The sequence below is a fragment of the Anastrepha ludens genome, chromosome 6 (assembly GCF_028408465.1).
Source record: "Anastrepha ludens isolate Willacy chromosome 6, idAnaLude1.1, whole genome shotgun sequence".
Classification (NCBI taxonomy): Eukaryota; Metazoa; Arthropoda; class Insecta; order Diptera; family Tephritidae; genus Anastrepha; species Anastrepha ludens.
Window position 1 is genome coordinate 89990554 of NC_071502.1, and position 23488 is coordinate 90014041.

A 23488-nucleotide genomic window follows, 5' to 3' on the forward strand; every position below is an offset into this window, starting at 1 on the left:
TCTCTTACAGAACTGTCTGGCGTGGAGATGGGACCAATCCTGCACTTCATACGAACCTCAAAATGGTTCCATGAAAAAAAATAAATGAGGTTCCCGTATCGCACAGTCGTATCACAATGGACCTGTAAGATTTAAGTGAGTTGCTCATACAGACTGACTACAATCATAACCTAACCTAATCTACCATTCTGTCCTCATATCCTCTATATTTGCTCTGCACGGTCTTTCCCCTAATTTTCTCTCTACAATGGATGAATTTGATTCCACGCTTACAGTGAACAAATTATTCGACAGAAAGCTCACTTTCGCACTTTCTCTTTTAAATGAGAAGACTCCAAGCTTCTCGTAGAACGTAGAACTTCTGAGGGGTCACTGCCTGTTAGTAGCCACATGCTCTCAGTTTGGGCTTTTGCAATGACGAAAAAGTATTTCTGATACTTTTTACTTCCGAATCATTAGCCCAACATTATGCAGTCCATGGTTGCGTCCAATTCACATTTGATCCGTTTAACTTTGATCTACTTATTTAAATAGCTAACTTACTCAACTAGGACTCCGTTACCTCAGCACGCAGTATATTGAGGCATGCGAAAGAGGATGGATTACAAGGTTTTGACATCCGACGCAAAATCGTTAGAGTAACTTCGGCTACCACGGCATCGGGCACTTGGCAGCAGAATTCTATCCGCTCATTTCACACGTATTCACGCACTCGTCCCATCAGTCATTTTTCAGACGGCACCGAAGCAATGTAGGCAGTGGCTGCGTTAATTTTTCATGCATTACAAACACACTCCCAGTTTTTGCGGACCTCTCTTGTCGACAAACAGCTGTCACCTCTCCGATTACATCAGCAAAACAGTTGATCCCTTCAAAATCACTGAGAGCCCGTTAACGGTCTAATGTTGGCCACATCTCTGTATTCTGTACATCGTGGAGGCATACGGCATATCTTTGCTTTCCACTTCTAAACTAATTGCACGGTTCCAATGTTCTTATGCTCTCTAACAGACTTGAGGGAATAGAGGAAACTCGGTCCGCTTGCGATGCACTATTTTCCATTTCCACCAAACCACTTTTCTGTTTCTAGTCCTTTTTTGAGCATCTCATCAATCTTTTATACCAGTTTAACTTCAGATGGTGGAAAATTATTTAGTTTCTCTAATTCAAAGAGATCCAAAAGTAAAAACTTGCTTCAAGACAGAACTTCCTTGCTGCTAGAGAAATTTCTGTCAGTGCTACTTTTATGACCGCCCTAAGCTTTGGCTAGGGGGGAGAACTGATTATATCATGCTAACGGTGGCATTCAACGGGAATATTGCCAGCTAGTACACTACACAGTCTGCACAGATGGTTCAGAACTGGATTGTAGCGTTAGAGCTGGTATATATTATCTTCGATTCAGTATTGAAAAAGCTGTTCGCCTTAGAAATACTTGCAGTGTTTTCCAGGCGTTAGTACTGGCAATAGAGGAAGCTTGTAGTTACTTATTACATACTTATATTTTCGATACAATATCGCTATTCGTTCAGATAACTAAGCTGCAATCCCAGCACTGGTCTCAGTTACAATAACCACTAAACTGTTGGAACAAAGCAGGAATAGTCTTACTACTTTGAGTGTAAACCTTACATAAAGTTACCTTAATCTGTGTCCCGGGACAACGGAACATTGAAGAGAACGTAAAAGCGAACGAACAGGCAAGAGGGGGATCTGCCAAGAATAAAATTCTTTCAGAATCCGTATTCACACATCTGAGTGCAATTAAGAATGCAGTTTCCTAAAAATATCTATAAATCACAGAATCCAGATGGAGGGACCAGACAACATGCAAAGTTAGCAGAATATTATGGCCCACCTTCAACCAAAAATAAAAGTCGATACTGCCAAATATGAAACGAAGGGATGCCAGCAGACTCACGACGTTGATAACTGACTTTCGGTATGTTGGGGACCAAGCATGCAAAATGGGCATTCCCACACACAACGGCTTTCCATTTCCTCTGTGAATGCCCAGCCTTATGGAAGGAGAGAATATCAACCCTTTCCTTGTCTTCCTTTGAGAACTTTAAATCCCCTGGACCTAACGGAATATATCCAGCAATGCTTAAAAAAGGAGGAGACAGGCTGATTGAGGCCCTGAAAAGGATCTTCACAGCCTGTCTCGCATTTGCTTATATACCATCCCAATGGTGACGCGTAAGAGTAGTATTTACTCCGAAACCAGGAAAGGATGACATCGTTCATGATGACATGGACATTGAGGGGGCTTTTGATAATGCCACTTTCGGCTCGATGTGTTCTTCTGCCGAACGACACGGAGTTAATCAACCCATTGTAAAATGGATATATTCCATGCTCTCTGAGACGCTGTTAACCGCTGGTGAGAGCAGTGACGAACTAATCACAGTCAGGGCCAAGCAAGAATGTCCCCAAGGGGGTGTTCTTTCTCCGCTGCTGTGGTCGGGACACAGAGAAATCTTTAAGTTGCTATCTGAGCAGTAACCACTGTTTTTGGCACCTAAAGACGACCTAATACCCACAGTTTCATTTGGAAGGAAATTTGATGTCAGATTTCCATTGCGTGAACAATGGAGCAATCCAGAATGCATTCAGGGAGGTTTGACGGATATTTTCTTTACCGATGAGTCCAAGAATGAAATAGGGTCTGAAGCCGGTTGGTACTTAAACGATAGTAATAAGTATCACTATGCTATGGGGGGAATGGCAACTGTTTTCCAAACAGAAGTTTTTGACTTCCTAAAAGTAGCCGAATGGATAATCGAGAGGAGATGAAGCGGGAAACAGATTGGAGTTTTCAGTGACAGTCAGGCTGCATTGAAGGCCCTGGAGAACGCGAAGCAAACCTCAAAGATTGTTCAAGAATGTAAGAAGAAGGTGAATTCTGTCGCAAGACAAAACAGGCTTGCACTTATATGGGTTCCAGGACATTCCGGTGTTCAAGGAAACGAAATCGCCGACGAATTGGCCAACCGTGGATCAGCGGTGCCCCCACAGGGGCCAACGCCAATAATCGGAATCAGTTCCACAGGAATCATGAATTGGAATAGGCTATTATGTATGCAATCTACATAAAGAGCGATGGTCCCGTGTAGAACACTGCAAAACTGCAAGGATCTTTGTGACAAGTCCGAACAGAAAACTGTCAAACTTTCTACTAAAACTTAAAAGGAAAGACATTCGGTTGATGGTCGGCATCATTACAGGGCACAACCTATGGGGTCAGCATATGACCACCATTGGAATCATCGAGGACCCGGTATGCCTGTCATGCTTGGAGGAGGCGCATAGCACTGAGCACTTTCTCTGTGAGTGTACTGCCTTTGCTAGAGTGCGACTACGAGTATTGGGTTCCGATGTTCTGAGAATGAGAAATATTCGTTCTCTAAAACTGGAGGATATTTACAGATTTGCCAAAGAATCTGGAAAATCCTCACAGGACTAACTAGCTCTATCTCTGTCTCTATTCTTTCCTATCTCTTCCTCTGATACTTTTCTCGCTTTTTTAATCAATTTTTCTTTAAACAAAACCATAAATGCCAAAAAAGCACTGTAGTACTAAACTCAATGAATATTTCACTAAATTTACACCTACATTTACATATCCCTACATATTCCAATACAAAATATTGTACTAATATCCAAAACATCGTGTCACTAAAGTTACTAAATATTCATACACTGTCAGTATTTTTTCCTGAAAAAAAAAACAAAAACCTATTTCTCCCATCCTCCCACAACCTCTGGCCGCTCACCGCTTGCTGAACTTTCGAAGTGCCTGCATACAAATGAATGTCAAAGCAAGCAATAAAGTTGGATTTAATGCAGTGCAACACTTTTACTCATTGTTGTTTGTGTAGAAAAAATATTTCCGAAAAACATGAAAGCAAGCATGTTAATTGCACCAGGCAAAAACGTTATCAAAAACAATGTAAACAAACTTTTGCAACGAATGTAAACTAGCCAACAAACACCGATTGCAATAATAGTAGCTGTTTCCTAAAAATATGCAATACGTAGCATATGAAAAAAAATTAAATGGACGACTCAACTTGTTTTTAGTTGCATGACACTTTATGCATTAGAGTAAGGACAGATATGGGAATGGGCGGATGTAGCTGAGCAAATTTGCTAAATATGGCTACTAGATTTTGGGCAAAAAGAAGAGCTGCTTCATCAAAGGGGATTTTAGGTGTGCAAAAACAAACCTTGCCGCGCTATTTTCGTCAAAGCAACAAAATCCATTAAATTTTCTTTTTTTGGAAAATAAAATTCTACAGTTACATGATTTTTAGAAAATTTCAATCCAGTTTTACTTCATTTTAATACAAGGTGGCGCAAAATTTATCATCAATTTTATTTTGGAATAACTTTTTTACTCTTTAAAAGAAATTATTTTAAGTGATAGAAGTCTTTGTTTTGAGCTTTAAGCACGCCATTGCTTGTTTGTTTGTGTGCTGCAGCTGTCCATTTCACATGTGTCAAATATGATTGACGAGCGAAACCATTTGCAAAAGTTATTAATCTACTGATTGGGCGACTAGTTTCGTGCATTTTTTTGTATTTTTGCCTTGGAACTGTGTGTGTACTTCAAAAGCCGAAAATACCAATTGTAGAGGCGTTTATACAGGGTGGGCCAAATAAGACCTACTAATGTTAAACACAATTAACTTTTGCAATAATCATTTATTTTAGTTAATTGTTTTTATACATTGAATATATTTTATGGAAATTATGTATGAAATATTACATCAGACAAATGTCCACCATTTTTCTCGATACAAAGATTGGCTCTTCTTAACGCGTTTTCCATTACACCACATAATGTTTCTGGTTGAAGGCTCAGTATTTCGTCTCGAATATTTTGCTTTAGCTGTCTAATAGTCTCTGGTTTATTAAGATACACTTTGTCTTTTAAATATCCCCATAAAAAGAAGTCGGGCGCAGTCAAATCTTTCGAACGAGGTGGCCAAGGGAAATCTGAATTTTTGGAAATCAGACGTTCACCAAAAATTTCACGCAGCAGGTCCATAGTTTGCCTAGCAGCATGCGCAGTTGCTCCATCTTATTGAAACTACAAATTAGAATATTGTTCCGCCATTGGCCGCAACAAGTTTTCAATCAATATTCTGAACGAAGCTCCTGAAATCGATTCCGGCGTTTCATCTTCACTTTCGAAGAAATTGGACCGATAACTCTAGTGGCCAGAATACCGCACCAAATAGTACATTTAGGTGCAACTGATGTTGGTGTGTTGCCCTTGGATTTCCAGAGCCCTACAATCTACAGGTTTGTTTGTTGACATAACCATTTAAATGGAAATGCACTTCATCCGACATCAAAACATTATTTAAAAAATCAATTTGTGTGGCTAATTATGCAAAACGAATAGCGCATTGTAGTCGTTGTTGGTGGTCTTGCAGAAGCAGTGCTTGCACAATTTGAATTTTGTATGGGTACATCTTAAGACCCATCTTTAAAATTCTACGCAATGTCGTTCTGGATATGCCCAATTGGCTGGAATGAGGGGAGTTGAAACAAATGAATCATCTGTAACACTCTGCCGCACAGTTTCCACGTTGTCTTTAGTGCGAATATTTCGATGGGTACCCCGTCCAGGACGGTCGGCCACTGGATACAGTTCCTTAAAACAACCGACCAAACTCCTAATCATGAAGGCTGTAGGAGCTGATCTGGAATTAAAATGGTACCGATATTTATGCTGCATTAAAACAATTGATCGTTGACAAGAATAGAAAAACTCGATAATTTTAACGCGTTGTGTTGTACTGTAAGGTTCCATAATAAATTTCCAACAATTCAATAATAACCTACAAAAAGAGAAAAATAAATATGTCAAGAAATAAAAAAGTTATTTGTGCTTAACATTAGTAGGTCTTATTTGGCCCACCCAGAGATGAGAATTAACTGCAGTATCTCTACATCGAATATATCAGAGTCCCATAAACTGAGTTAAATACCCATACCACAGAAACTTATTGACGAGTTTTCACTATTTATTTGTTTCTTATTTAATTTGAATACATTTTTTAAGAAAATTTAGTTTATTCTCCTACAAAAACCAAATAAATCAAAGTTTCAAACTTTATGCAAATTAAAAAACAAATCAGCAAGCTTTCATAAAAATTGTCTTCTCTTTCTTTTTAGCATAACAGTCCTTGGTGAACCATTGCTGCATTCACAACCTTGCACCATTTGTCTCTATCTGAGGATACCTCCTTCCACCGCCGCACGTTTAGCTTTTCAAGGTCAACTTCAACGTCTTCGATCCATCTTTTTCTGAGGCGTGCTCTGCCTTTCGAGTTGTTCTCTCCTTGGACATTCTAAACACGTGTCCGAGCCATCTTATCCTCTGAGACTTTATAAATCATATCACAGTTTCGTTTTTTGCTAATAGTTTCAGCTCATGGTTCTATTTAAATCGATAGGTACCATCTAGCAGCCTTATAGGTGCATATATTTTTGTTTCAAATAGCGTTAGCTGATTAATGTCAGTAGTTTTTAGCGTCAAAGTTTTGTATATCCCTTACTTTTGGTCACGAGATAATAAATTAGACTTAAGCGACTTCAAATTAGAAAAGTAAGTCTTATTTGCTGCTAAAATTCTATCATTTGTTGTCAATGATGTATCCTTATTGACTGATAATTTGATACCCAGATAGGTAAATTCTTGTACACCCTCGCATGCACAGTTTCCAATCATACCTCAAACCGGAGCTGGATTGGACCATAGACTTCGTTTTCTCCGAGTTCATTCATTAAAATTTTACACTCTTTAGTTAGAATCATTCCAGGTTTGCAGTTTTAATAGCACTCTGTGAACGAATTAACGAGTATGCAGAAATCCTTGATTACTATTACAATGCGGATTTCGTAGAGGAAAATCAACAATCGTCCAATGCTTTGTTCTTAGCCAAATGTTTGTAAACCATCACGAATATCGGCTAGATATCCACGGCCTTTTCGTTGATTTCCAACAAGCTGGATAAGATAGGACAAAGATAGGATTCACTGTATATTGCTTAGGCTTAGAATGCCAGCCAAACTAATAAGGCTCATGATCTCTACGCTCTATTATTAAAAAATAACAAATTCGGTATAACTCGAAATTAAACGAACTTACTCAGAGTACTTCAGTACTGGACTTCAGTGCGCATAAGCTGAGTAGGTAATGCTACTCGTGTGCCTGCTAGACGGACCATAAAGTGAGCCATGACAAGGAAGCTAATGGGCGTGAAGGCCGAAGGCAGACCGAGGAACCGATGTTATGTAAAAAAAATGGATTGGTAAAAAATTATTTTGTTCAAAACTAAATTTTTTCCCCTTAATAGCTGAGAGGATTTCCAAATGGACGTAGTAAACGAGCAGGCATTCAAGTGCTATAGTAGATGCAAGAGTAGAATTTTGCACTGATTTTTCATTGGTTCGCTGTATGCATTTGAACATAACTCGAAAATTTGTGGGTATCCCACTATAAAACTGGCTGTAATCCAAACTATAAGTAAAAAAGTTCCAAGGAGCACCAGGAGATTTGGTGGCTCCAAACACTCAGGCCAAAAAGCCCACTGTATTTAAAGCTCTGGAAAGGGGGTAGATAGTCAAGGACGGAAGAAAAAAAGTATCAGAGAAAGAGATAGGAATGAATAGAGGCACAGATAGAGATAGTTAGTCCTGTGAGGATTTTCCAGATTCTTTGGCAAATCTGTAAATATCCTCCAGTTTTAGAGAACGAATATTACTTATTTTCATGACATCGAAACCCAAAACTCGTAGCCGTGCTCTAGCAAAGGTAGGACACTCCACTGATTCCAATGGTGGTCATATACTGACCCCATGGGTTGTGTCCTGTAATGATACCAACCATGTTTCTTTCTAATTTTTAGTAGAAAGTTTGACAGTTTTCTGTTCGGACTTGTCACAAAACACTTTGCAATTCTGCAGCGTTCTAGATCGGACCATCGCTCTTTATGTAGATTGCATACATAATAGCTGATCCAATTCATGATTCCTGTGGAACTGATTCCGATTATTGGCTCTGGCCCCTGTGGGGGCACCGCTGATCCACGGTTGGCCAATTCGTCGGCGATTTCGTTTCCTTGAACACCGGAATGTCCTGGAACCCATATAAGTGCAAGCCTGTTTTGTCTTGCGACTGAATTGAGCTTCTTTTTACATTCCTGAACAATCTTTAAGGTTTACTTCGCGTTCTCCAGGGCCTTCAGCCTGACTGTCACTGAAAACTCCAATCTGTTTCCCACTCCATCTCCTCTCGATTATCCATTCAACTACTTGTTGTGACAGTTGCCATTTCCCCCATAGCATAGTGATAGTTACTACTATCGTTTAAGTACCATCCGGCTTCAGACCCTATTTCATTCTGGGACTCATCGGTAAAGAAAATATCCGTCAAACCTCCCTGCATGCATTCTGGATTGCTCCATTGTTCACGCAATTTCCTTCCAAATGAAACTGTGGGTATCAGGTCGTCTTTAGGTGCCAAAAACAGTAGTTACTGCTCAGATAGCAACTTAAAGATTTCTCTGTGTCCCGAAGTTCCGTCTTCTTGCCAGAAACCATATTTATGGAGTCTACACATTGCTTTTATTGCTTCCTGTTGTATCTTAAGATCCAGGGGGAGCAGATCAAGCATAGCATTTAGGGCATCACCAGAGGTTGTACTCATGGCACCCGTGATGCATAAACATACACTTCTTTGTAGCCTGTATAGTTCCCGGATTGTGGACTTAACCATGCTCCGTCGCCACCATACCATAGAAGCGTAAGTGATTTCAGGTTTCAGACCCCAGGTTTTACCAAAGGCTCTACGGTATTGCTGAAAAATCCTCAATGCGCGATTCACCTTCAGTCAAACGTGTGTCTCCCAAGTCAGCTTCTTATCCAAGATTACGCCTAGATATTTAACTTCATCGGAAATACCAAATGTCACACCTTTCAGTGTTGGAAGACTGAGTCCATCCAATTTCCGTTTTCTCGTAAACAAGACTATGGTTGTTTTGTTCGGATTAACGGAAAGACCTTGTCTCATGCACCCGTCATCGATTTTGTTAAGAGTCCTCTGCACTTTCGCGCAAAGCCTCCTCAAGAATTTATCCGATGTTAGCGCACAGACATCGTCGCATATGCTTGGACATCAAAACCGAGTTCCTGCATCTCCGCTAGTAGAGAGTCTAAGACGAAGCACCACAGCAGCGGAGAAAGAACACCCCCTTGGGGACATTCTTGATTGACCCTGACTGTGATTAGTTCGTCACTGCTCTCACCAGCGGTTAACAGCCTCTCAGAGAGCATGGAATATATCCATTTTACAATGGTTTGATTAACACCGTGTCGTTCGCCAGAAGAACATATCGAGCCGAAAGTGGCATTATGAAAAGCCCGCTCAATGTCCACGAACACGCCCATTGTGTATTCGTTAGCTTCCAGCACGGCTTCAATCTTGCTAACAAGATCGTATATGGCAGATTCACATGATTTTCGACTCTGGTTAGCGTGTTGATTTCTACTAAGCTGACTTAACTATGAACAAAATATAATATAATATGAAAATTTTTAAGACAAAATTTGTTTAAAGTTAGTTTTATAAGTACATTTTAAGTATATTTTTTTAGGAAGCAACTTTGTGAGTACTGGCCATAATGAAGGCTATAAATAAAAACTGTTACAAAAAAATCGAAAATTACTGAATCTGTTTTTTTAATTATAAATAAAATAAATGAAAATAAGCAAAATAAAAGAAAATTTGTTTGACTCCCTATGGCGTTGTCCCTAAGCAAGGACAGGCGGGCAATCCCACTATTTAGGACTGATAGCGGGCGGCTAACCACCTACCCTGTCAGAAATCAAAATAGATTAACAAAACCAACGAAAGACTGAGTCTTGTCCCTATGTTCCCGAGAGGAGTGAATACGGAAAAAAACAATGGTCTAAATAGGAGTAAAAGGATCGCATATATATATTTTCTAAAAAAAATTTTTTTTACCAATTTTGTTTTAATATTTTACCAAAATAAATGAAACTTTTTTAGAAAAAAAATTTATTTAAGTATATTTACCAAAATTTTCGGCATTAATCTCAATATTATCAAATTAAAAAGAAAGTTCCAGTTAACTTCTTATTAAACTGAAGCCAATTTTTTAGAAATATAAGACCAAGTACAAAATACATGGACCATTTGACATGGGACCGCTCCAATGCTAATAAAACAACAGTGACATCTCTCAGGCTTTTTCAGCGTCACTTCTTTCACTTAAAATGTCTAAGTACAATCCCGGGTCAATCGTTGACCGGAACTCCAGATGAAATATGATAAGTAGGAAGAAAAGGGAACCAGTAGGGGAAATCTAACTTTCCTGTGCATTAGATAAATAGTCGCACTTCGCTCTGCAAAACTATTCTTCACTATACTTAATCTGGTTTCAATTCTCTAATGAATTCCATGAAGGCAAAGAGTTGTAGTGAACATAAGTGCCCTTGAGTGAGTCCTTGGCCTCACTGCAGGGAACTGATTTCCTTGTCTCTTCGAGCTGGCGTAGTATTCGAGCAGCAGATGCGTTGGTGTATCTAAGATTGATATTTAAGACTAAGTTAAGTTATTCGACCATATCTCAAGCCTGTGTAAATGGGTATTGCAGAAGGTCTTTCTTAGGGAACAAGTGCTACTTTTGGAGAAGAAGTCCGTCTAATCAAAGCTTCTGTCAATTACTATGCTGCCATTTAATTTGTAAGAAACCTAAGAAAGTAAATTTCTAGAAATTTTAATTAAATTATGTAAAGCTTAAAAATCGCATTATTTAATGCTGAAGAGCAGCTAAGAGGTTAATTCAAAGGTTACACTTTTTTGATTGCTCCCAGGCAGAATTCAGTGATCGCCACTAAAATAACTTGAATGCCCTGCCCTGCTATTTGAGTCCGTAATTTGGCTCTCTAGCTTCAAAGTTTTATATCCTTCACACTCATTTCTTCAACTCAAACTTCTTGCTTTTCATCTATGAGCTCCACAACACACCTGATTTTTTAACTGCATGACCATTTCGACCTTTGCCGACATTCACCCTACGTTAAGATAAAAATGTAGTAAAAATTTGCAAAGCAAATGTAATTAAACTCATCGCCTAATAATAAGCGACATTTTCATAAGCATTACTTCGAGCACCAAATTTGGCAATGCAATGCACTTGAAAAGCTTTTAATCCACTTCAGTAAGCTCAGCGCACCACTGGGTCACTACTCACTACGAATACAAACCTGGAAATTGCAAATAAATCAACAAATTTCGAAGCAAACAAACAAAGTTGGAACCCAACTCTCAGTGGCAGCGTCCATATAAATGCTTGCTCATATACCTTAAGGAAAGCGAGGAGAGCGGGGAGTACTACACAAAATGAAAGGTAAAAGTTAAGGATAAGACAACTGCAAATGATGCCATTAAACATTTTGGCAAATTAAAATGAAATTTGAGATCGGAACGATAAGTGGCAGGCCAAGTTAGATAACAAAAAATGTGAAAACTAAAAGTTCTGAGAAACTATAAAGGGGAAAGCAGTTCTACTCACAAGGGAAGCCGATGCGCGCACAAAAGCTTTAAGGATGAATGGAAGTGCCAGAAGGTCATGAAAGGAAGTGAGTCAAGTTTATGCCATTGAATGCGATCCAAAATAGACAAGCATTCAAGCGCTTAAAAGTATGCAACAGCAAAGTGCTTGGTTTCATTTTCATGCTCCCTACTTTTTATAGTTATGAACTTTTAGCATAAAAGTACTTAAAAATTGTGTGCAAGTGGCAAGAAAATAGTGAATCGGTACTTAGGTAAGTTATGGAATGGATACCAACAAAATGGGCTAGAAATACAAATTACTATAATGTAAAGTGATAACGGGGGTATAAAAAGCAATGCAAAAGAATGAGTAAAAAAGCGCAAAGCTGACAGTCCAAAGCTGTTGCAATAAGTGAATAAGGCGAGGGAGGAAAAAGTTTGAGTGTAAGAGACAAAAAATCTGAAGCGTATGAATACGCATGACATGCACTACAAAGTGAAGTGGAAATAAAAATTGAGAAGAATATTTAGGAAAAGCAAAAATGACAAAAATGGAAATTTGCAAATACAAATTGACGAATTTTATGAATAGAAAATTCCGAAAAATAAGCTTAAGTAATTCTGAAATCAACAAAAAATTTTTTTTCACTAACGCTGAAACAAATGCGTGAATTTTTTTTATGCTGAGCAAATGCACAGCCCGTCAGCTACAAGGTAGGTAGGTTAGATGACAAGAGTACCCCAGGTCCACTACAAGTAGCACGTACGTGCCATTTTGATGCAATAATGTGGACCACTACCTGCGAAAAATTTAGGGAAGAGAAATCATCTACAGCCATCTAAAGCTGTTGATGTAGTGTAGGAGATAAAAGAGATCCAGGCTGGAGAATTTCCTCAGGCCATCCCCAAAGGGCACGCTAAGGAACCTCAAGCGCCTAGCCGCCAAATCCGGACACTTGCACAGACCGTCTCTCTCAACAGTCTCTTACACTGCAGGATCCCCGCAGCTTCTGCAATAGGGGTTGTACGGAAGTCCAAGCTTCTCCGCATAAGTTCCGCCAGTCACCCAGTGACAAGGTCAGCTAGAAAAAGTTATAAAAACTTAACAGGATTTTTTAGCAACTTCAAACTTGTATGTTGAAAATTGTTGTATGAAATTGTGATGAAGAGTTGGTCGAATTTTTCTAATTTTTCTATAAATTCTGTAACTTTATATTTATATGGTGTTTTTTTTTACACAGAGGGCTATACTTTTATATTGGCTATGGGAATAATATTTCCCTTTCGACGGTTGCTCACCTTGCCGCGATGAAAGGACTTAAGTAAGGTATCTCAGGTTCAACTATGTTGGATAGGTCTTTGGAGAGACTGCGAAAACTAACATGCAACCAATTTCCAAGTCAAGGTGTGCTTGGAAACGTGCCGAGGCCTGAATGGTGCAGGGAATCAAATACCTGGCCGCCTTTGAGAATAACTGTGACCTTACCGCGGTATAGAGCGCTGCCGCGGAGGACCCCATTATTTCCCCTTGACACTCGTAGGTTGTGGAACTTGACGCACGTTAGGCAAAACATCCGTAAGAACCAGATGATTACTGGTGATTTGAGGGTGTATACGGGTGGTCTCGATCGCAGTAGTTGACATTGGTTTGAAACGTAAAGATCTTTTTTTATCTGACATCAAAAATGTCTACCTTTGTCCCGAAAAAACAGCATTTGCGGGAAGTCCTGCTGCATTATTACCTTTTAAAGGAAAGTGTAGCTGAAACGTGGCGTATATTGACCAATATTTGAGGTAATTAAACCCCATTAAAGACAAACTGTAAAGAGTAGTTTCGACGCTTTCCAAACTGGCAATTTTAACGTGGGTAATAAAGATCGCGAAGGAGCACCGAAAAAATTCGAAGATACTCAACTACAAAAATTATTAGATGAAGACGCATGTCGAACCCTTGGTGATGTGTCTAAAGAGCTGGATATTAACAGATCAACCGTCGGTAAACGTTTGCACGCGATGGGAATGGTCCAGAAAGCAGGTAACTGGGTTCCACATCAATTGGAAAAGGAGAGGAATGTCGAAGACGTCTGGTGATGCGGGAGATGCTTCTTGAATGGCAGAAGAGAAAAGGTTTTCGGCATCGCATCGTCACTGGCGATGAAACATGGATCTTTTATGATAACCCTAAGCGTCGAAAATGTTGGAGGCTGCCAGCTGAACCAAGTCCATCGACAGCGCAAAAAAATATGCATGCTTATCTATTATGAACTCCTTAAACCATCTGTAACCATCACTGGCGATCGTTACCGACTGCAGCTAATGTGTTTGAAATCGAGCTCTCAAAGAAAAGCGACCGGAATGGGACGGTAGACATGACAAGCCGATTTTGTTGCATGACAACGCCCGGCCAGACGTGGCTAAATCGGTCCAGAAATATTTAGAGGGACTGAATTGGGAAATCTTGCCCCTCCTGCCGCATTTCCCAGACATTGCACCTTCGGAGTACCATCTGTTCTGGTCAATGCAGTCAGCCCTTATTGGAGAGCGGTTCGCAAACTGGCTCAATGAAAGGCTCAAGTCAAAAGAACTCGATTTTTTCGTCAGAGAAATCCGCAAGCTGACTGAAAGATGGAGTAAAGTTGCAGCTTCTAATGGCATATACTCGTACTTCACATAATTTCATGTGTTATTTCAGAGTTCGTAACTTTGGCTAAGAAAGGACGAAAACTTATTCCCATACCCAATAAAAAAATAATGAGCATTCAAGAACAAAAAAATCATCAGAACTGGTCAAAATGTTGATGATGATTCTATATTTTGTTGCGTGCTATAGGTGACTGACTGTTTAATTAATTTTTTTTTATATTTAGCCCCTTTTATTGCAAAAATTTAGTTTAATTAAAAAATTAGTTTGCATTTCTATTCATCTTCTCCTTCTTCAACAACTTTTTTTCTTCGTCTACACACCATCTTGTGCGATTCTTGGCACGGTACTTTAATGTTTACTTTGGGGCGTAACTCCTACTCTCTGCCTCCTAACAGCGCTTACAAACGCGGGTGCAGGGCAGCAGTGCGTAGTAGTCTAAGTTCTAGCTGAAGCTGCGCACCAGCTTTCTTTTTTCCCCTATTCTGCGCTTCTTTAACATATTTGTATTTGAGTATCGTGATTTTAAATCGTTGAATGTTAATTCTTTGTATTCAGACATGGGTTCTATAAATTGGAATGAATGTTGGTTTCTTAGTTCTGTTGATAATAAACTTGACTTCCTCAACCGTAACCTATCCTCGTTATTTAACATGCATGTTCCGCTTCGTTCTGTAAATGTTTTAAATAGTTCATGTCCTTGGTACAACTCGAAAGTTCGAGCTGCCATTAGAAAGCGCAACAAGTATTATGCTAAGTGGAGAAAAAACTTGACGGATACTTCTTGGCGCCGGTACAAGGAAATCCGGAATGAAACCATTGCAATAATACGACAAGCGAATCGTTGGTACAATTACTCAAAACTTGATCCGTCACTTCCAACAAGAGAACTGTGGTGCAACCTAAAAAAATGTAAAATTCATGGCAAGGAAAGTCCCGAATGTGAGATTGACCTTGATGAACTTAATGACTACTTTATTAGTGTTGGTAAGAAAACAAATTGTGCTCCTATTTTAAAAGAGTCCTCACCTTGTGCTACTCTAAAAGAACAGTTTCAATTTATGACAGTTAGTGAGGTAGATGTCCTGAAAGCTTTAGTCAAAATAAAGTCTAATGCTGTAGGCGACGATGGCATCTCGCTAAAATTCATCCGTATAGTCATCCAATATATAATAGAACCCCTTACCCATATAATAAACCATTGCTTGACTAGTTCATGTTGCCCAGCAGCATGGAAAAAGGCTATAGTTTTCCCAGTCGCAAAAAAGACAAATGCTATTTATGCTGGTGACTATAGACCTATCAGCATACTGCCCGCATTTTCCAAAGTTTGCGAAAACTTGATGGCCACGCAAATTTTATCATTTGTACAGAACAATCGTCTACTCTCTCCACTACAATCTGGCTTCAAACAAAGTCACAGTTGCTCGATTGCAATGGTTAAAATACTGGACGACATTAGAATTAGTTTTGACAACGGAGACTTTGCTTACTTGACTTTTCTAAAGCATTTGACTCAGTGAATCACAAATTGTTATGTTTGAAGCTTAAGGGGGAGGTAGGGTTTAGCGCTAAAAAAAAACACTTTTTTTGTGAATTTTTTACAGAAGTATGGCTTAAGATACTTTAATAAAAACAGTTACATGTTATTGTACATCTTTTCAATAAGTTTTTAAAAAATATTAATAATAAAATATTGACAAATAAGCCCATGACAGAGTTTTTTTGGAGATATGTTTTTCGAGAGGTGCTCTGCGGTGCCAATCGGCATTCGTCGTAGAATCATCTGAAACTAAAAAAGTCGAATTTTTCAGTTAAAGTATGACGTAATGCTCCCCCCTACATTAATAAAATTTTTTTTTTTAATTTTTGTAGTTTTGGTGGCAAAAAAACGTAAAACGAGCCATATTTGTAAGTGAAAAACAACCTTAAAAAACAAAAAATAAAAAAAAAACAGTGTAGGGGGGAGGTATTTTTGATTTAGAAAACGTGTGCCAAATTTGAAAAGAATCGGTTGAATAGTTTCGGAGTTGTGATTGGCACCGACTTTTAAGAAGTCGTTTCGGGAAAAACGCGTTTGAAAAAATGACTCTGAGAAATTATCGATGCTCCGCATTCGAGGTAGAGTGCCTACAAAGGCTATAACTTTGAGAGTTCTGCTCCGATCCACTTAAAATTTTGATACAACATTCTTGAAATGATTTACTATAAGATGAGTGAAGAAAAAAAATTTCGATTTTGTGACCCTACCCCCCCCCCCCTTAAACACTATTTCGGCTTCAAAGACAGTGCGGTGAAGCTCATGGCCAGCTACCTTGGAGACAGAACGCAGAAGGTCAAGACCAGTAAATCAACATCTTAGTCAAGATACGTACACACTGGTGTTCCGCAAGGGTCTATCCTTGGCCCACTTTTATTTATTTATTATTTTATTTAGTATTTTTGTCAATGATGTTTTTAACGTTGGTCAGTATGTCCATGCGTGTGCTGATGATATACAATTGTACTTGATCTGTCTGCTATTTCTGTATGGGCTAATGAAAACTCTTTATGTCTGAACGCGTCAAAGTCATATGTCTTACCTATATGTAATAGTGTGGTGCATGTTGACAATATCCCTAAATTGTGGATAGGTACAAGTTCCCTTACCTTTATGGATAAGGGAAAAAATTTGGGGTTTATTCTTAACACGCAAGTTACCTGTGCTGACCATATAAATAGGGTTTTGGGGAATATTTATGCTACATTGCGTAAGCTGAGAGTCTCTGCACCATTCACGCCAGAGCAAACGTGGCGCAAATTAGTTCTCCAGCTAATTATGCCTCTCATTACCTACACTGAGGTGGTATACAGCAAACTCGACTCCTCATCTTGCCATAAACTTAATGTGGCATTTAATAACGCCACGCGGTATGTTTATGGGATTGGCAGATATGACCATATCTCTGCATTTCGATCAAGGTTACTGGGCTGTTGCCTTAATAGTTATTTGTCTGCTAGAAATTGCATATTTTTGTGTAAACTTACATTATTCAAGTCTCCTCCCTATCTAACGGAGAAGTTGATACCAGTTAGGTCTCGCAGACACAACAAATTCATCGTTCCAAAATTTAATTACCTACCATCATCTAGATTATTTTTCATTAACGCTGTTAAAGTGTGGAACTCATTACCCGACACTGTGAAGGCTGGACTTAACAGATTTAACTTCAGGGCACAAGTCTATAATTACTTTAAAAGAGTTTGACTGCATTTAGGGCATTAAATTTCTCTCTACATTCTCTAATAACTACTTTTGTTTTTTCTTTCCTAAATCTTTCTTTTCTTTTCCTATTGCTTCTTTTCTTTTTATTATTATAGTAAGTTAAATATATTGGATTGATTTATAAATGAACTGGTGTAAAATTTAGATTAAGAAACTTGCATGTTAAAAATATTCCAGTTGTTTATAATATTGTTGAAGTACTATTAAAAGACCTTAGTCTTACTACGTACTATTTATATAAACAAATAAAATAAATAAAGATTACCCTCCAGCCAATAAGGCAAAAACCACCCAGCAGTGGGTAATAAACCATATTCCTGGGTTCATAGATCCATTGGCCATTGGTTATACAGTTTGTGGCCATAATTGGAAAACATGGCCTGTGGAAGACCACACAGGAAATTCAAAAGTCTCAAACAATCTTTGGTTCGAGCTGTGACGGTCAATTTCCAAGGAAACCTTGCGTGCCGCAACAGCTGAATGGCCTTATCGTTTGAAGGCTTGTGTTGTGACCATTTCGAATGAAAAATTAAATTTTTTTTTAATATTTACTTGATTAAATCAAATTAACTTCATTAAAAAAAGTATTATAATTTCATATCTATAACGAACTGAACTTGTAACAGAACTTATGGCAGGACTAAGTATATTAATATAAGAATAATTAATATTTTTTAATTTAAATACCCCTTTCTTGTTCATATTGTATTTTAAAAATATATCCCTGCATTTAAATTAAGATTTTTTTTTTCTCAATATTTTTCCTGCATTGGCAGTATTTTTCCTCTCACTTACATCAATCCAATGTTCGCCTGGAAATACCGCAATTAATTCCGTATTTTCATCGAGCGTACGAAAATATTCCTCATCATCAATTTCAGTGCCATCGGAGTCCAAATGTATGGTTGGCAGCTGGTCATCGACATGCTCGAATTTTTCAGCCACCTTCGAGCGCAACTCCTCAAGCGTGCCAGCGACTACGGCCTTTTTGATATTGCGCGTGACATCCTTGATCTGAAAGTTTGAAAATAAATACCAATTAAAAATAAATACTCGGAGCATTTAAATACAATAAAAGTGTTAAAAACCGTTAGTTGTTTAACCGGATTTTCACGCCAGAAAACAGCATTAAAACTTCAAATAATGGCAGCCTTGAAACCCGACACGGAGCCGCTTTTGCCAACAAGTGCTACTTGGGACTGAACATTGGGTTTGGTCTCGTGAGCTTCACCCGTACAAATATCTATCGATTTGATATCCATAGATAGTCAAGGAAGGGAAAGCAAGACAAAGTGAAAAGGAACTTCTGAATTTGCGATCATCAAATCAAGATTTTTATGAAAAAGTTTTACCGCGAGGTGACGCTGAATTCAAGTTATTACTAGATTTCGTATTATTATTTATAATTCAAGCGTACATTATTTGTGATGTTTCCTATTCCAATTTTTAATGAGGATCTTTTTCATGATTCCACAGTGGATTTCCAACCCGGCTACTATCGAACAGCAGTCACCCGTAAACCATTCGACTATGGCGAGGTTAGATAAATAAAATCGAGAATCTTATTATAGTCCGATTTAAGGGGGGACCCTGCTTTAGAGACTTCAAAAAATTCAATTTTTTTTTACATAAATGTCTTCCCAAACTATCCAAAAATGTGTCCTCAAAATTTCAGAAGCAAATTCAAAAATTCAAAGAAATTGTAAGCAAGCGTCGAGCAGGTATACGAGCGGCCGGATCGCTCGAAGTGCGATTTCTTGGTTTTTTATTTTTACGATTTTTCCTAATTTGCGGGAAAGATAGGGAAAAAGTTAAACGTCCTATCGAAACGAGATATCATTGATTGTATTCGGAATTAAATTCTCTTCTAGTTGGACCTAAAAACCTTAAGAAAGTTGTGATTAACCCACTTTTTAAACAATCTAAAATGAATTTGTTTTTCCAAAAAAATGATTTTTTTTTAATAAGAGAAAAATTTCTGAATTTCTCACTTTTTGCTTAATGTTCTTGATTTAACTAGAAGCTATACTATGCTGAAATAAAAATTTTTTTGGGTTTTTGGTTTCAGATGCAAATTGCAAACTGCATCTTTCCCGCCGCACGACACATGCACACTCGAGGCGCCTCGGCAAAATGCTTGTACCAGGCATAACATGAAATATATTTTAATGAGAAAATTTGAGAAGACTGTTGAAATATACAACAATAAAACCTGAAAGTTTCGTTTCAATCGAATATTTCTTTCTTTCCCAAAAAAAAGGCAAGAAAAAATCGATTTTTTGAAGCCTCTAAAGCAGGCTCCCCACTTAACTTATATTCAAAATATATATTGGTAATAGGAAGAAGAATACCTTAAAGAAACGGTTATTCGGCAGGTGATGATTATATGATGGGAGGGGATGCTCGAGCTGTCACCGTTATTGAGCAATCAGGTAAGCGCACCCGGTTTAATATGAGTAGGGAGGAGTTTTGGTTAAGGAAGAGTGATCTCATCCAAGAGCATGAAACCATTGCCTTTAACTCCTACTTTCTCAGCTACCTAAGGATGATATCACTAACTAAACTTATTAAATTTGAGAACAAGTTCAAGATCGAACTGGACCATAAAGCATGCGGGAGCTCACCTGTTCTAGAAAAGAAACCCCAAGGAAAGAAGTTCAGTGCACCAGGCAGGGCTAGTTTACTTGGCAGCAGCTCTTGGACGGGATAAACCCTAGTCATTCGGGTACATAGAACCGGCTGTCATGGGATTGTCAGCATACTGTCATCAGCCTAGTCACGCCATGCCTCCTGATGTCTCCCTGCAACGCCTTCACAACGGGGCTTTCATGCTCCCGGTGAAGGAGCACAGTAAAATGCTCAGCAAGCAATTTTTGCTTAGGAGTTATCGCAGGAATTAGCCTTGCTGGCATTTACTACAGCCAGAGCCACCTCCCAGGTGAGTCAGGAGGCATTTCTTGGACTAAACCGACGGGATCTAGGACCAAATTGGACTGCAATTTCTGGATCTTACAGTATGTATTGGATGGGTAACTAAGTAATTGCGGATTTCATTCATAGATGGCTTCAGTTGAATTTTTCGGTTTTCAGACGTAGTACAAATGTAAAACACATTTTGTTATTTGATAGTTGGCAATTCAGCTGTCAATCAGTAAAAAACATTTTTTGATCGGTTGCGTAGTTTTCGTTTGGTGGTCGTTGAAAAATGGAAAATCAAAAGGAACATTTTCGTCATATTTTGCTTTTTTATTTCCGCAAAGGGAAAACCGCATCCCAAGCTCATTAAAAGTTAAGTGCTGTTTATGGTGACGATGCCTTAAAAAACGGCAGTGTCAAAATTGGTTTGCCAAATTTCGTTCTGGTGATTTTTCACTCAAAGGTAGCTCTCATCCGAGGCTTTGTAATTCTTCTCACCACTTAAAAGGTCCCAAACCCAGCGCACAACCAGCTATCCTGGAATGTTTCGCCTACCCAGAGGATACGTGGGCTAATCCCGGACGTTGTGAGCTGCTTGAACCATATGCAGAAGAATCGTTCTGGCCACTTCAAAGTGAATGGAGAAGATTTTTCACTCAAAGGTGAAAAACGCTTTGGTCATCCAGTTGAAGTTGATGACGCCCTAATCAAAGCAATAATCGATTCGGATCATCACAGTACAACACGGCATTGAAAATCACTCAAAACAACTTGGCTATGCTCAAAAACTCGATACATGGGTTCCTCACTAACTGAGAGAAACGCATTTAACGCAACGCATTAAGAGCTGCGATTTGCTAAAGAAACGTAATAAAAATGATCCATTTTTAAAACGACCGATAGCTGGCGATGAAAAATTGGTTATTTGCAACAATATCAAGGGGAAATAATCATGAACCAACTCAAATAACATCAAAAGCTGATATTCATCAAAAGAAGGTTTTGTTATCAGTTTGGTGGGATTACAAAGGAATTATCTACTTTGAACTCTTACCACCCAACCGAACGATCAATTATGAAGTCTACATTGAACAACTAAAGAAATTAAGCAATGCATTTGAAGAAAAGCGGCCCGAATTGACAATTCGAAAAGGTATTGTATCCCATCATGGCAATGCAAGGCCACGCACATCTTTGGCCACTCGGCAAAAATTATTGGAGCTTGGTTGCCATATCGACCATATAGTCCTGACCTTGCACCATCTGATGACTTTTGGTTTCAATCTTTGCAAAACTCCTTGAATGGTAAACATTTCAATAATGATGATGATGTCAAATCGTACCTGATTCAGTTTTTTACTAATAAAAGCCAGAAGTTGTATGAATGTGGGATTAAGATGCTGCCTGAAAGATGGCAGAAGATCATTGATCAAAATGGGCAATACATTACAGAATAAAGTTATTTAGTTCCATGAAAAAATTGATTTTCTTTTGATCTTTCAAAAACAAAATGCGGATTTTTGTTGACTTAGTTGCCAACCCAATAGATAGAGATTAAGCGATATTCGTCGAGAGACTCTCAACACCTTCCTAAACTCCCAAGGTATCCCACAGGATACTAACCACCTATTCACAAGGCCTCTTAAACTCACTCACCTAACTCCCCTCTCCCTTTGGACCTAACCCGCGCAAACACCACGTTTCACGGGCCTACCGATAGATGAGATATACGATGACGTTCGGTAACTACACCGTACTGGTGTACCCTAAACTGGTATGCATATACACTATGCCGAAGGAACCATACCTCTAAAACGAATTCTGATGTCCCCCAATTTGGATCGAACTTTTTAGTTTCTTTTCTCATGTAAAGGCCAAAAATGGTGATATTTTGAAATGATTGTATGGGGAACCCCCCAGGGGAGTTCCAGGGGGTCTACCACTGGCATGGGTGGATCGGCCGTCCAAAGTTAGTGGGGGTCGGTCATACATTTGGACTCGATTGGAGCACTCTAAATGGGTCAAAGTGGGATTTTTCGTTCGACCCAAATTGGGGGACATCAGAATTCGTTTTAGAGGTATGGTTCCTTCGGCAAAGTTTCTTATTTTGATCCCTTGAATACGATTTTCACAGAGCAATGAGCGATATTTAAATCGACCCGCCCAAATATACACTCAGCCCAGCCCAGCTTCATCAGAGGTTTATTGAGAGAGCTGGATTTGAGTGAGGTACTGTGGTGAGTAGAGGGTACAGAAAACCATGGACTCGAACGGCATACCTCATTTTGATTCGTTCACTCATTCACTCATAGCCGCCAAAACGTCATGGAAAAATCATACCAGGCTTAATTAAAAACCCATTATATCATGGCATCAGCAGTAGCTGCTTGAGCGCTGGAAAGTGGAATTATTTCACTCAACAACTCACCTTATTACAAATCACCAGTTTACTTAGCGCAAGTGATATCTATTGAAAAAAAATCAATTGCCGTAAGTGCAAATAGTCTCTTGTGTAAATGGAAAGTAAGAGAATTAGATAGATAATCATCCTTTTTATCTTCGAACTATATTTTTTTGCTACTTTTTGAAATTTTCCCACTGCAACAATGCCCCTGCATTACTAAAAGATAAAACTGCAAAAAAAATACCAAAAATTCCGAAAGATATTTCACTTACACTTTAGCATTTTCACTTCATGCACTCGCCTTATTTTTTCTGTTCATTCCTCTTCTGCGATGCCATCTTCTACTCTATTCGGTCTCACTTGCATTCCTTGCCAAATAAGCAAATTCAAATACAGTTTTCTCTTGTTTGATTTCCACTTATCTAAACACAAAAGGGACACTAAATTTGCTGAACCGTCTACTGGCATGCAAAAAGTGCAGAAAAATCGCATCCCTCCATCCCCTAAGAGAGCAAAAAATGTAAGCCAAAGTGAGCTTGAAATTTCTTAACCTCATTATATTTTACTTAAATTTCGCTTTCATCTTCCGAAGGACCATAGAGGAAAGTAACGGTAGTATTTAGTTGTTTGCACCCTAAAAAATTAATTATCCCTTCTTTCTAGTCT

The 23488-nt window shown here is 38.7% G+C and overlaps 1 protein-coding gene across 1 annotated transcript in view; it reads right to left on the minus strand.

Annotated features, from left to right (window-relative positions):
• The window catches only part of LOC128868869 (DNA fragmentation factor subunit alpha), a 68336-nt gene extending 49757 nt beyond the window's left edge, over positions 1–18579 (minus strand). Inside the window, exon 1 of the mRNA XM_054111426.1 lies at positions 18298–18579. Coding sequence (XP_053967401.1) covers positions 18298–18564 — 267 coding nt within the window. The 5' untranslated portion in view covers positions 18565–18579. The remainder of the gene's footprint in view (positions 1–18297) is intronic.
• Positions 18580–23488: the final 4909 nt, after the last annotated feature.